General features: G+C 44.0%; 1 protein-coding gene across 2 annotated transcripts in view; it reads left to right on the plus strand.

The window, feature by feature from the left end:
• LOC309852744 (uncharacterized protein) overlaps positions 1 to 15,402 on the plus strand; it is a 100,493-nt gene that overhangs the window by 37,430 nt on the left and 47,661 nt on the right. For both annotated transcript variants that reach the window (XM_082709944.1, XM_082709945.1), the window contains exon 4: positions 12,066 to 12,125. In XM_082709944.1, the coding sequence (XP_082566070.1) occupies positions 12,111 to 12,125 (15 nt within the window). In that variant the 5' untranslated portion in view covers positions 12,066 to 12,110. The remainder of the gene's footprint in view (positions 1 to 12,065; positions 12,126 to 15,402) is intronic.

Raw genomic sequence — 15,402 nt, forward strand, 5'->3', positions numbered from 1 at the left:
GCACAAGCTGACAAGCCAGCACACTGCTAGGAACAATGCACACCTAGATCCTCTGCTCAGATAACACCTCCCCTGGTATCCTTGTCCTAACGGAGCATCTCTGTAGTTTTTATACCTTCTCTGCCATCATTGTGATTTTTTCTCCTTTTCATTAGACTGTGTGGAAGCAATTGAACAACTTGGCCTTAATCAATGTATGTTTCCCAACGGTCAGCCCTTTTATTATTTTCTTGAGTAATATTCACTGTGTTTTCAGGCTCATCTCTGTATCCTAGAGAAATTATAAAACTTCCTCATCTCAGATGAGAAGAAAGTAGTCTGTTTTTCTTGGTCTTTTTCTCCATGTTCATCTTTTATATATTCATGGCTCAGAGAATGTTATGCACGATTACAAGGGATTCACATTTTAGGTAAAATTGTGAATAAGATAATCCATTCCAGTAGTAAATAATAAATTATAGCTATACACTGAAACCTTTTATAATTATCATAGAGGGCACCTGGGTGGCTCAGTCGGTTAAGTATCTGCCTTCTGCTTAGGTCATGATCCCAGGGGCGGAGTCCTGCACTGGGCTCCCCACTCAGCGGGGAGTCTGCTTCACCTCCTGCCCTTCCCCCAACCCCCGCTTATGTGCGTGCTCTCTCTCTCCCACAAATATAAATACATATAATCTTTAAACACACACACACACACACACACACACACACACACACACACACACAAATTATCATAGAAGCAGCTGTACAATTGTGTTGTGTTACTGGTCCCAGCAATAAGGCCAGAGTCTAATCAGTAATGCAACTGTGTCCTATAATCAGAAATACTTGAAATATCTTCGAATTTGTATCCTTCAACATGAAGTATCGTATTTACCTAACATTCATCTGGGTGTGAGGTTCTGAAGATAGTTCCACAAAGATAAGCTGACATGTCAAATGGTCCTTCAGGAAGCTGGGGTGAGGGAAACTGTCTCAGAAGTATGATGCAGCTGATGGCAGGTGAAGCTGCAGGGAAAGCTGGGTTTTAGGCAATGCAGGTTTTAGGCAGTGGAGACTAGGTGGTGAACATTATGTCTCATGTCCTAGGAGATATGTTGAAGTCTTGATAGATGACAATGCTCAAGGAAAACCACTAGTGTATTTAAGTGTTTTCCATTATAATTGAAATAGTGAACTGCAGGGAACAAAAGAAAATACAGGTGGATGTGTCAGCTGATAGACAAAAAGAATTATGGTGGGGAGCAAATAATGAACATTTTGTGTCCAAGTTCAAGTTAAATGGATTTGGTGATGTACTGGGGTTCTCTTGACTGTGTTAAGAGATGCTTTGATGCCAAAGCTTTTCTCTTTTGAAAGGGAACAGGTTACAAGAATAGTCTTTAGCAGTCTCAGTTTTAACAAGCAGTTTTATGGAGGAAATTCACCAAGCTTGGAAAATGAAAATGATGCAGTGGGGACAAGAGGCATGAAGTATTATCTAATAAGAAGTTGTATTACTTTTGAAATATCTAAGGGAGGAACAATGGACATGGTGTTTACAAAAGGGATATTTATTCAACATTAATGTAACTGTAATTATGTTTTAAAGCTATAATTTTAATGCAAGTTTTTATTATGTAATACATTAATCCTTGCAGAGGTGTGGCAGAGAGAATACAGAGTTCTTATAGAGTCTTCACTCTCTTCTCTTGTTACTGTGACATTACTATGGTCCTTTATTTTTTTTTTAAAGGTTTTATTTATTTACTTGACAGAAATCACAAGTAGGCAGAGAGGCAGGTAGAGAGAGAGGAAGGGAAGCAGGCTCCCTGCTAAGCAGAGAGCCAGATGTGGGGCTCAATCCCAGCACCCTCGGATCATGACCTGAGCCGAAGGCAGAGGCTTACTGAGCCACCCAGGCACCCCTACTATGGTCCTTTGGACAAAATTTACAACTAGGAATGGCACACTAACATTATAGATGTTTCAGAATTATTAGTATTTCACCAATTTTAATTATTTTTTACCCACCGTAACAGGATTCTTTTCTACATTCATGCCCATGATTCTTGGTTACCCCACTTTGAAGAGTGAAGAGGTAGACAGAGGGGTGGGCAGCAAAACAAGGTTTATTGAGCAATGACGATGTGACGGGGCAGGGAACCCAAGAGGATTGCCACTGACCTTCTGTTTGGGGCTTCTATAGCTTACTTAGGAGGGCTCATTTAGCCTGATTAACCTTCCCTGAGCCTGTCATCTGTTACCTATCACATGGGAAAGGGTGGAGGGCTCCTTCCAGGGCAGCGTAAAGTCTTTTGAAGGGTGGTTCTCTCGTAGGTGGGGGCCCCTGTCCCTGATTGCTGCCTTCCACCTAGCCTTCATCCTCCGCAAGGATGCGATCTGGAATAGCACTGTGTATGCCTCGTATCTCTGCGATATCCTTTGCTCTGTATCAATTTCATCATTTTTTCCCTAAATTCCACAACTTTGGTAGGTTTGAGAAAGCCTACTCAGATGCTTTTTATCTCTAAAAATGAATTTGTCTGCTATTTTTCTCCTGATTGGAATGTGTTTATAGATACTGTGATGAACACGGAGGTGCAAACTGATAGAAAAAGCGATTGTTTCTATTTAACTTGGTCATTAGAAGAACAGAGATGAAGAGCCATGGTCCCCACCATCCAGAGACTTAGTCTGGAGCAAATGGTATGCAGTGGACACCCCCAAATTTTGACACCCCCAAGTTTTAACTCTTAACAGACAGCTTCTAACTGGAAACCTTACCAATAACATAGTCAATTACATACTGACTCTCTCTATGTATCTATATCTATAGCCATATCAATATCTATATACTCATATACATTTATATCTCTAAGGCTATATCTTTTTTTTATTTTTTTTTAATTTTTTTTTAAAATTTATTTATTTATCAGAGAGAGAGGGAGAGAGAGCGAGCACAGGCGGACAGAATGGCAGGCAGAGGCAGAGGGAGAAGCAGGCTCCCTGCAGAGCAAGGAGCCCGATGTGGGACTCGATCCCAAGACGTCGGGATCATGACCTGAGCCGAAGGCAGCTGCTTAACCAACTGAGCCACCCAGGCGTCCCTCTAAGGCTATATCTTATAATAAAAGTAAACTAGACGGGCACCTGGGTGGCTCAGTCATTAAACATCTGCCTTTGGCTCAGGTTGTGATTCCAGGGTCCTGGGATCTAGCCCCGCATCGGGATCCCTGCTCAGTGGGAAGCCTGCTTCTCCCTTTCCCACTCCTTCTGCTTGTGTTTGCTCTCTCACTGTCTCTCTCTCTCTCTCTGTCAAATAAATAAATAAAATCTTTTTAAAAAAGTAACTTAGAGAAATATTAAGAAAATCATAAGGAAAACACATTCCCAGTGCTCTACTGTATTTATCCAAAAAAATCTCTGTGCAAGTAGCCCCATGCACTTCAGACCCGTGTCTTTCAAGGGTCAACTTCAGTTTCTAATAGTATTATCCCAGAAATCTCTGTTTATGTTAAGTTGCTTATTATATCACATTATAAAATAGGGAATTGGCTTTGTATATAGAAAATAATCATACAAAGTTTCTGGTAGGCAAATTTAGGAAGAGAGAACTGGGAATATCCAATAAGCAAGGAAATCAGAAGCCTCAAGTCCTCTGCCTCTCCAGCACTACCCAAAATTCTCTCCTCTGAAGCTTCTCTAGGTCTGGCCGCACCCTGGGTTCTCCCCTCACTGAACAGATCAGAGCAGGTCAGAGGTTTGGTTCGCTGCTCCTCCCGCACCTTAGGGGTAGGTACTAATGTTTGGCTGACACCCCAAATCAGATATATGGAAGCAAATAATAAGGGAGCAGAAGGCAAGTTAAGGACAAAGCAGAAGCTGATACCCCACAGCCTCTCTGCCGCCACACTCCTGGGTGGGATGTGTGTGACGTTATCCCAGGAAACTCCCAACAGTCTTAACATGAATGTTTTGCTAGAGAGAAAAACAGCCTTAGCTTGACAACAGCAGGGTCTCCAGTATCCTGAGGACCTTCTTTAGCATATGAGAATCTTGCCACCCCTTCTTTTGTCCTTACTTCCCCCAACTCCATTGTGTATAATCAGCCATTCCTTACCACATTTTTCTTCCAATTGGTCCTGTCCCTGTGCTTTAATAAAATCACTTTTTTTTGCACCCAAGACTCCTCAAGAATTCTTTCTTGGCCATCTGCTCTCAATCTCACCTACAGTCGAAGACTACATCACAACAATTGTGTGTTTGATGCCTTATTTTCTATCTTTCTCATTACATTCTGTGCTTCAAAGTGGGTCAGAATGTGCCACTTTGGCATGTGGGTTATTTGGAGTTGACGGCAACCAAGACCCTATGGGCCCAAGAGAAACCTTTGCACCTCCCTTAACTACAGAGAGGAACCTAAACGGGAGGCCCTTTCCCAAACACGGGTTATTACAGGAGATACATTACAGGAGACACATGAGTGGTCCGTCGTGTGGCAGAGCAGACATCTAATTCCCAGCATCAGGAGCAAGAACTCATGTCCTCTTCAAGGGTCCTTCCAGCTGGACTAACTATCAAATTGACATGAGACAGATGCACAAAAGAAAATCAAAGCTAATGGCATATGTACAAGCAATCTGTACAGACATGGAAATTTTAAAGACAAGCAAAATGAGGTGTATATGTGATTCTGAACTGAGGAGAAGGGGGTAGGGACCTGAGATTTCAGACGAAAGGAATGTAGTTCACAGGGCAATAGGACAAGCGGGTGTTTGGTGGACATTTGCCGGATCATCGAGATGAGTCACTCCGAGAAAATTTATTTGTTAATAACCTTTGTTCTGGAAAATACCTTTAATTTAGATTCTTTGATGTGATGAAGTGAGGGACAAACATTTCTCTTGAGACTATAGGATCTCAAGTGCTTTCAGCTCAAAATAATACAACCACCAGAGTGGCACATTCTGGTGAGGGGTGGGGACAACTGTCCAGAATTTCCTCTCCTTAGTACCCTGTCAATTGCATTTCTTCACCTTGAAATCCCACACTCCTGCTCCTACTTTTTCTTGGTTCAGGATGACGTATATACCTCATTTTGCCTGCCTGACTTTGGAATTTGTATGGGTTTGTGGATTCCCCATATGTGTGCTATTCAGTTTTATTCTCTTCTACTATTATTGTATTATTGTTGATGTGTTTCTTTGATTTTGTTATTAATTGGTTTATATAGTTGGCTGCTCCCACGTTGGGGGCATAGATATTTAAAATTGTTAAATCTTCTTGTTGGATAGACCCTTTGAGTATGATATAGTGTCCTTCCTCATCTCTTATTATAGTTTTTGGCTTAAAATCTAATTGATCTGATATAAGGATTGCCACTCCTGCTTTCTTCTGATGTCCATTAGCATGGTAAATTCTTTTCCACCCCCTCACTTTAAATCTGGAGGTGTCTTCGGGCTTAAAATGTGTCTTCTGTTTTTTTTTTTTTTTAAGATTTTATTTATTTATTTGATAGCGAGAGATCACAAGTAGGTGGAGAGGCAGGCAGAGAGAGAGAGAGATGGAAGCAGGCTCCCTGCTGAGCAGAGAGCCCGATGCGGGACTCGATCCCAGGACCCCGAGATCATGACCTGAGCCGAAGGCAGCAGATTAACCCACTGAGCCACCCAGGCGCCCTTATTCTCTTCTGTTAATCTGTCTCATGTCTATCTGATTCTTCGTGCAGGTAGAGCAACCTTGTAGGGAACAGGAATTCTTACTCCCCAGAAAGGGGACAGGGCTTTCTTGTTCCGTGACAGCTTCAAGAGCCAACCCATTTAGTAGCTTGTTTTCTGATCTAGTAGTCACTCAAAGTTTTGTTTGTTTGTTTGTTTGTTTGTTTTTAAAGATTTTATTTATTTGACAGAGAGAAACATAGCAAGAGAGGAAACACAAGCAGGGGAGTGGGAGAGGGAGAAGCAGGCTTCCACGGAGCAGGGAGCCTGATGCGGGACTCAATCCCAGGACCCTGGGATCATGACCTGAGATGAAGGCAGCTGCTTAAGGACTGAGCCCCCCGGGTACCCCCTCAAGTTTTAAAAAGTAAATACATTTATATTGTGAAATGGAAAGAGGACCCAGTAGTGTCTTCAGTTCTCTCCATTTCAGCCTTAGTCTGTATCTGTGAGTGACTCGGGTCTTCTCGCTAGCTTAGCTTTTAGCTCAGGCAGAAGGCCCAGCAGCACAGCATCCCAGGAAGGGGAAGGAAACTACACCCTCAACAGCAGGGCCTGCCCTGAGCCGGCAAGACCCCACATGCCCCACGCCAATACAGTGCTGGGCCTGACCTCTACCACCCGCCTGCATGTTCTGCCTCGCTTTGTCCTTTATTTTCTTTATTAAGACCTGGAAGCGTGGTCAGTGATTCGGAGACCATCTTTGAGACGTCACTCCGCGGCCTTTGCTGTCGCGGCCTCCCTGAAGCAGATTCCTTTCTCGTTTTGCTCCCACTCATCTGTCCGCTGTTGGCCAGGGCACAGGGAGGGGCACATGGGTGTGAGGCTCCTGGGGTCCCAAACAGACCAGGTTTGGCTACTCCTTGTCGACAGAATCCAAGGCAGAAAGACCCATGGTGGGGAGACTAGAGAGGAAGTTAGTTCGGGGAGACCCACACCCACAAGACAGCCCAGGAATGTCCCAAGGACTCTCTCCAAAGTGCTGAAAACACGTCCAGGTTTACAGAAGGAAAATGGGGTGAAAGCGAGGGGGTAGCGGCAGGCAGGCAGCCAGGGTTAAATCTGTCCTTCTCTGGAGGTCAATGGGGGGTGGGGTCTCCCTGGCTCAGGGCAGTCCCAGTTGCTTGAGGGGTCGTTTCAGTTCCCCTCAGGGGATGCTTTGCCCTCACGGTCTTCCTCCTGAGCCAGGAGACAGAAGGAACCCAGCTGCAAAGTCTGAGGCCACAATTGAGGCGGCCAAAGTCGTCTTTCTTGCCTTTGGATTTTGTCAGCGTGAGAGGCAGAATAGGTCTGGGACCCGTGCAGCCAGGTGTCCTTATACCCTCGGGTCCTGGTTACAACATAATTTCCACAGTCAGTGGAATAAAGATATCCTTCGGCTGACATAGTTAAGATCTGTGTGTGGTGGCGGTGTGTGTGTGAAAGGTGAGAACACTTAAGATGGCCTCTTCTAGAAAATCTGAAGTGTCTAATACACTCCTACTAACTTCAGTCAGTACGTTCAACATTCAGTGTTTCTGCATCCTGCATAGTGAGCTTTTTTAGCTTTTGACCAACATCTGATCATTCTCTGCCATCCTCAGCCCCTGGGAACAAACATGCTAATCTTTAATAATTTTGCCTTTTTTTTTTTAAGATTATGCATCTCTGATTCCATACAGTGTCTTTTTTTCTGCGTGTGGTTTATTGAACTTAGCAAAATGTCCTCTAGGATGCTTTTGTTGCTGCAGATGGAAGGATTGCCTTCTTTTTGGAGGCTGATAGATGTACTGAGAATAAATTAGATGAGGTACCTCTCCCAGGAAGAGAGCTAATACCAGAGATGAGCTTTTTAAAAATATTTATTTATTCGAGAGAGAGAACATGAGTGGGGTTAGGGGCAGAGGAAGAGGGAGAAACAGACTCCCTGCTGAGCAGAGAGCCCGATGTGGGTTTTGATCCCAGGACCCTGAGATCATGACCCAAGCCGAAGGCAGATCCCTAAAGGATCTGAGTTACCCAGCTACCCCCCCATACCCCCCCCCCCCCCGCACCCCGGGGATGAACATTGCATAAAGAGCTGCCTGCCTAGGGCACCTGGGTGGCTCAGTGGGTTAAAGCCTCTGCCTTCAGCTCAGGTCATGATACCAGGGTTCTGGGATTGAGCCCCGCATTGGGCTCTCTGCTTAGCAGGGAGCCTGCTTCCCCTTCTTTCTGCCTGCCTCTCTGCCTACTTGTGATCTCTGTCAGATAAATAAATAAAATGTTTAAAAAAAAACAAACAAAAACAACTGACCGGGGAACTTAAATCTTCTTGATGTCACCACTGATAGCACGGTGATTACTTCTCTTTTGAGTATCTCATCTCTGACATTTAAGACAAATGAGATGGTCTGGTTTTATTCGCTTATCTCTGTTTTTGTTTCTTTATTTATTTGTTTTGCTCTTTTTTACATTTCGGAATTTCTCCACATCTGAAATTTCTTTGAGCCTGGTCACATAGCCCCACCTGTTCCTTACTCAATATCTCTGAGGTTCCCATGTTAAGAATTTTTTTTTCTCGGGGTGCCTGGGTGGCTCAGTGGGTTAAAGCCTCTGCCTTCGGCTCAGGTCATGATCCCAGGATCCTGGGATTGAGCCCCGAATGGGGCTCTCCTCTCTGCGGTGAGCCTGCTTCTTCCTCTCTCTCTGCCTGCCTCTCTGCTTACTTGTGGTCTCTGTCAAATAAATAAATAAAATCTTTAAAAAAAAAAAAAGAATTTTTTTTTCCTCTTGTGAACCTGTCTTGTGTTTGCTTAACTATTAGAAGGACAAAGAATTGTGGGCCACCTGGGTGGCTCAGTGGGTTAAGCCTCTGCCTTCGGCTCAGGTCATGATCTCAGGGTCCTGGGATTGAGCCCTGCATCAGGCTCCCTGCTCAGGGGGGAGCCTGCTTCTCCCTTTCTCTCTACCACTCCCCCTGATTATGTTCTCTTTTTCACTTATTTTCTTTCTCAAATAAATAAATCAATAAAATCTTTAAAAAAAAAAAAGCACAAAGAATTGAGAACAGATGAAAAAAAAAATGTTTTTCCTCTCCTATACATTTATTCTATTGGCAAAAAAATGACCTCCATGCTTTAAAGCCAAAACAGAAGTCAAAGGTAGTTTGGGATAAAGAGAAACAGTACCTTTGCTGCTTTGTGAGGCAAAGGAGGGCGCAGAGGACCAGGCTTCCCAAACCAAAAACCCAAACCAGGGCGCCTGGGTGGCTCAGTGGGTTAAGCCACTGCCTTCGGCTCGGGTCATGATCTCGGGGTCCTGGGATCAAGTCCCGCGTGGGGCTCTCTGCTCAGCAGGGGGCCTGCTTCCCTTCATCTCTCTCTGCCTGCCTCTCTGCCTGCTTGTGATCTCTCTCTGTCAAATAAATAAATAAAATCTTAAAAAAAATAAAAAGCCCAAACCAAAAGGAAGGGTCAGGGGGTTTTATAGGGAAATGCAGTGATGTGGGAAACAAAGACAGAAGAAAAATTATAAATTTCTTTTGTATTTACAGCCCATTGGCAAGTCTTTGAGGCAGGCAGAGTTACATTCCCCTAGGAATTCAACTGCCTGGATGTTAACACTCTGCTAAGGGCAGAAGGCAGTCTTAGCCCGACTCCCAGGATCTTTAAGTCTGCTCTACAGATAAAAATTCCTTTGGAAAGTTCTTTATCTCTAGCCCCCACCCCCCACCAAGTAACATTTTGGCAATCATCCCTACTGATTTATATCTGAAGGGCCTCATTGAGAAAGGGACAGGTGGGTCTGGGTAGGGAGTGATCGGGAGGGGCTCCATGATCAGGCTCACAGAAATCCCAGAAATGCTCACGCACAAGGAAACCAGGGATAAGGAAACAAACCAGACCACTCTGCCCTGGGCATTTGGGTTGGGGTCTTTTTATGGCAGTCACACTGTGACCAATGAAAAATAACCAGACCCCAAAGAAGAAGTAAGCCATTAAAGATGTTATCACCAGCCCTTAGTCAAACTGAGGCTTCTCAAGAATGTTAAGGCCACTAGCTCCCGGGTCAGTTCTGAATAAAAGACTGTCGATGGAGGCCCACATTGGCAACCCCATGAGGGTTGCCAGTCTCACTCTGGAGAGTTTTCATTAACCTTGCTTAATAAAACTCTACCACTTTATTCACTCCCCTTTGTCCTCAAGATTTACTCTTTGACTCCCTGAGATAAAAAGCTCACGCTCCTCCTTCAACAGGATCTAGCTGGTTTTGACAAGAATTGTGTCTGTGCTGCCAGCCTTGTCGATCAGCTTTTCAGTGTGCTACCAGATTCCTTAAAAAAAAAAAAAAAAAAAAAAAAAAAGTCTAAGAAGGGAGGAGGGGAGGTTTCCAAACAGGAAAAAAAGTTACTTAGTTTAATATCATGACTCCCAGGGGCGCCTGGGTGGCTCAGTGGGTTAAGCCTCTGCCTTGGGCTTAGGTCCTGATCTCAGGGTCCTGGCATCGAGTTCCGCATCAGGCTCTCTGCTCAGGGGGGAGCTTGCTTCCCCCTCTCTCTCTGCCTGTCTCTCTGCCTACTTGTAATCTTTGTCAAATAAATAAATAATCTTTAAAAAAAAGATAATATATATTTTTAAAAATGCCTCCCAGATGTTTTAAGGCAGCATTTTGATTTTGTTCAGCTTGATGCTTTTTTTAAAATAATTTTTTAAAAAGATTTTATTTATTTATTTAACAGACAGAGATCACAGGTAGGCAGAGAGGCAGGCAGAGAGAGAGGCGGGAGGAAGCAGGCTAATGGTTTCAGTTTCAGTTACCAGGGAAACCGGAGTGAGATAACTTCATATTTACAGTGAGAAACCGCTGAACATTTTCTAGGATAGCTAAACTTAAGTGAAAATATTGAGGAATTAGAATTCCCATTTACTACTGTGGGAAACAAAGACAAAGGAAAAAAACATTGATTTCCTTACTGCCAGCAGGCCACTGAAAAGTCCTTGAAACAGGTACAGTGACCTTCCTCTCAGAGCTCAACTGCCTTGCCTGTTGACTCTTTGCTAAGGACAAAAGACAATCTTAGAATAACATTATCTCGGCCTCCCAAGATCCTGTGAGTCTACATTAACATAAGAAAATTCCTTTGGAAACTTCCTTTATTTCTACCTCCTAAGATACATGTTAGCAATTATCCCCCAAACATATGGCCCACTGGTATACCTCTGAAGTATCTAATGACTGAGGGTTTACTGAACAGTAACAAATGAATATTTCCTAAAAATAGCTAGCCCTTTCAACATCCTGGAACAACATTTGGATGTTCCCAAAATACTTTGCAGGCGTATGCTGTCCTTACTCCCTTTCCAGCTTAAAAGTATATAATCAGTCACCTGTTGCAACCGCAGTGCAGCTCTATCTGCCCATGAGTCCTGTCTCCATACTTTAATAAAACCACCTTTTTGCACCAAAGATATCTCAAGAATTCTTCCTTGGCCAGTGACTCCAAACCACAACATTCTACACCAATGGGAATTTAAAGAGTACATTCAGTTTGGAAAATGATTTGGCAGTGACTGATGAAAATAAGCTTTGCTAACCAAGGGGAGCATTTTATCACCACAAAATAGGTCTCTTTGGCCTAAGGCTTATTTTAACAAAGGAAAAGCTCTGAAACCCTGCAGAAGTTGCCTTTGGTAAAACAGATTTGCATTTGTTAAGGAAAAGCTCCATTTGTGAGGGTGTCTCCCTCTGTTCTTTAGAAAGAGGGAGAAAGTGTCAGTCTCCAGAAACTCTCACCAGTGGACAAGGCACAGATTAAATAGCAGTAACAATCATGGACTTGGTCACTGTGCTTTGCCTGGTCACCTCCCCCAACGCTTCCCAGTAGGACACTGTGTGGAGTTTAAAAAATGATCATACTCAGAGCATCCCACCCAGATTCTGTCAGTTAGTGAGGGTGGAAAAAACAGTGTTGTTTTAGTGAAACACTCCAGGCGATTCTAGGTGAGTCCACCAATAGCAGGAGGACTTCCCCTGAATAGAAGACAGCTGAGCGCAGGCTTTGGCTCCAGCAGAGGTAACATGGCCTCCGCCCAGTGATTCTAGAAGCATCAGGTCCGTGCAGCACACTTCTTTCTTTCTGCTCTCCCACAAGTTGTGTGTGTGTCTGTGGTTGGGAGGCCCCCTGAAAGCAGAGAAGGAAAAACTCAAAGATTAGTTTCCAAGGAGATATTCATTATTTCTGAATAGCTCTTGATACAAAAGGCTAGGAAATTGGACCTTTTCTGCATTTCAAAGTCCTACCTGGAGGCGAGTGGTTTAGAGGTGCGGAGGCTCTTCGGAGGATCTTCGGTGGCTCTTCGGTGACTTTAAAAAGGCATTGTCTCCTGACGCTGCTGTGATTTCTCCTAGAATCTGTTCTGAGGAAGAACGCCAAAGGACCAAGTGAAAAAAGAAATGGCCAGTTCTCAGGTAAGGCTTGCGTCTGAGTTTAGAGGCCCAGTCATCTTTTTCTCCTGAAATTCCTCACACTTAGAAATTGCAAATACTGACTTTTCTAGTTCTGATGTCTCTGCTTTATGTTTACACCTAACTTTTGAAACTTTCCAGAAATGATACTCAAAATTAGGTCTTTAAAAATGCTTCTCACCTATAACCGAGAGCCTTCTAACCCTTCTCTCCAACCTGGCTTCCAGTAGGCCATCAACAGTTGTCACTTTGAGGGGTGCCTGGGTGGCTCAAACATTAAGCATCTTCCTTCAGCTCAGGTCATGATCCCAGGGTCCTGGGATCAGGCCCTACGCCAAGCTCTCCACTGGGCAGGGAGCCTGCTTCTCCCTCTCTCATGTCCCCTGCTAATGTTCCCTCTCTTGCTGTGTCTTTATCTCTGTCAAATAAATAACTAAAAGAAAACAAAAACTGTTGTCTGCCAGTATTGAAAATAATCCCTTGGTGACAGATCCACGGGGAAGGTGTTAAGGATTCCTGTTGTTGATGGGGTCTGGTCCTGGGATATCGGTGGAGGAAAGTGGTCTTATTTAGGTCCCATCTGGAAGCATTACAGCTCTGTACAGACTAGGAGTAAAAAAATGCAGATAAGCAGTGGATATGAGACCCAGAATAATGTGGGACATTCTCTGGAAAAAAAGGGTGGGGGTGAGGTCCATACCCTTTAGCATGTGGAAAACATACTGTATCTAAAATATACTATAGGGACGCCTGGGTGGCTCAGTGGGTTAAGCCTCTGCCTTCAGCTCAGGTCATGATCTCAGGGTCCTGGGATCGATCCCCGCATCCGGCTCTCTGCTTGCCAGGGAGCCTGCTTCCTCCCCTCTCTCTCTGCCTGCCTCTCTGCCTACTTGTGATCTCTCTCTGTGAAATAAATAAATAAAATCTTAAAAAAGTAAAATATACTATATATTCCAGGACAGGGAAAGTATATGTGATCAAAGTGTGCATAAATCCAGTGTATTCCCATAATTTCATTGACATTCTGATTTGCTTCTTAAGGGAATACAAGAATGCGGTACCTACATGGGGTGTCTCTTGAGTCGATGGGGGCTCTTAAATGTTGGGTGATGATCATGTGTGGCCCAGGCTAGGGGAAGCAAGAGAACACACCTGAGGCAGAACAAAGGAGCTAGAAGTTCATTGGATGGATACACAGCAAGGGAGCACGGGGCAAAAACTAGGAGAGAGGCTGTCTGCCAGGAGGTGGTGGGTGGGACCTGTTTTTACAGGGGGAAGATGAGGAGGTATGGAGACAGATGGAATATTCCCTTTTTTGGGATTGGGACCTGGCTCTAAGTAGCCCATTGGTTACTTAGGGCCTATGGCTGTTTGGGGGTGGGTCGCCTGATGGGCCTGTCCCTGTTCAGGCAGGTAGTCACCGGGCCTTTTCCCATTCCAGTGCTCAAGCCTGTTTGCCTAAAAGTGGCCTCAACAAAGAACACACATTTGCAGGGTTCTTGTCTGTCTGGAGCAGAAGAAAGAATCTTGGACACAAAATGGTGAAGGGGAGAACAGAAAGAGAGCCTTCTAGAGTGAGAGGATTCTGGAGTGGGTTGCCACAGAGCACTTTTATGGTGGTTCTTTTATAGAAAAGTGACCAGGGCACCTCAGTCTTCTTGATGTCATCCCCAGTAACACCATGATTACTTTTCCTTTGAATATCTCATCTCTGATGTTTAAAACAAACAAGGTGGTCTGGTTCTGTTCCCTTATCTCTGGTTTCCTTCTGCCTCCTCATTCCTGGGATTTTTGGTGAGCCTGTTCACTTAGCCCATTACCTATCCATCCCCACCCAGCCTGGCCAGTTCCTTACTCAACACTAATAGTCACAGGTCCTTCAGTGTGCCTTAGGCACTCATACCAACTTGTTTCATCACAGCTGATGTTAAGTTCTTTAAATGGCTTGATGCTTTATGCCAGACAGCCCCCCAGTAATACTCATATGTTCCTTCTTAAATTCATGAGGTTCTTTGATGGATTTTCTGAGTGATGTGCAGAAACCAGCATGTTTCAGTTGGAAATTCCTTAGTTTCTCTTTGCTTGTAGTGTCTGATAGGAGAACAAAGCTAAATAAATGTAGAGGAAAATGAAATGTCCTTAAAACGTGCCACCCACTGATAAACATTAGAGACAAGCAAAGTGTGGCTTTCAAGGAATTCACAGGTGCCTTTGTGTAATGCTTTGCTAGAGGCAAAAGCTACCTCAGGTGGACAATAGTCAGACCTCCAGGATCCTGTAGGTTTTATTCAATATATGAAAATCCCTTCGAAATTTCTTTTATCTCTTATCCCCTTAACGGAAAAAAGCATATAAACAATGCCTTCTCAAAATCACAGTGTAGCTCTTTCTGCCAATGGGTCCTGTCCCTGAGGCTTAATAAAAACAGGGTTTTTTTGTTGTTGCTGTTTTTGTTTTTAACCAATAATGCCTTAAGAATCCTTTCTTGACCATTTGCTCACAAGCCACGTCACATGAGTTTGCACTGGGCAGGTGAAGGCTCCCACCTTGCTGTAGTTGGTAGCACGGACTTCTGGGAGTAGAGGATCTGACTCAGTCAGACCTCCCTCTTATGAGTTTTTACTTGATTCCACACTCTTGTCATAGACATACTCTTAAAAAAAATAGATATTGTTTATGTATATTTTAGAGTGAGAGAGATGGCGTGTGTGAGAGAAAGAGGGAGGTTGATCCAGGGTAGAGGCAGAGGGGAAGGAAGAGACTTTCCAGCTGACTCTGTGCTGAGTAGATCCCAGAACCCTGAGACCATGACCATGACCTGAGTTCCAAAGTCAAGAGTAAGATGCTAACCCATTGTACCACCCAGGCACTCTATTTCCTCCTTTGTATTTTCAGAAGAAGAAAACAAGAATCACATAATTAACATGTTTGAGGATCTTAAAATCCTGAAATAGGTCACAGATGATGATTGAAACCAAAGCGTTTGATGAAATACTGTGTAGTGGGATCTTCAAGCACGGGGGTCAAGAGAGAATTCTGGAGATACTCTATGGTACCAGAGAGTAGGTTTATTGCAGTAGCGTAGGGACAGGACCTGTGGGTAGAAGGAGCTGCAGGTCAGCCCCATGAAGCTGGTGGTTATGTGCGCAGTGTTCAAGGGGGAAGGGTAGGTGCACAGAGTATTAGATCACAAGTGTTTGTTCATATTTGTAGGTGTAAAACTACTTTTGTAAGATTTCTCTGATGTTATTGTTCAATTCGATATTAATATTGGTGAGAT

This window comes from Mustela nivalis, assembly GCF_964662115.1.
Source record: "Mustela nivalis genome assembly, chromosome: 18".
Lineage (NCBI taxonomy): Eukaryota > Metazoa > Chordata > Mammalia > Carnivora > Mustelidae > Mustela > Mustela nivalis.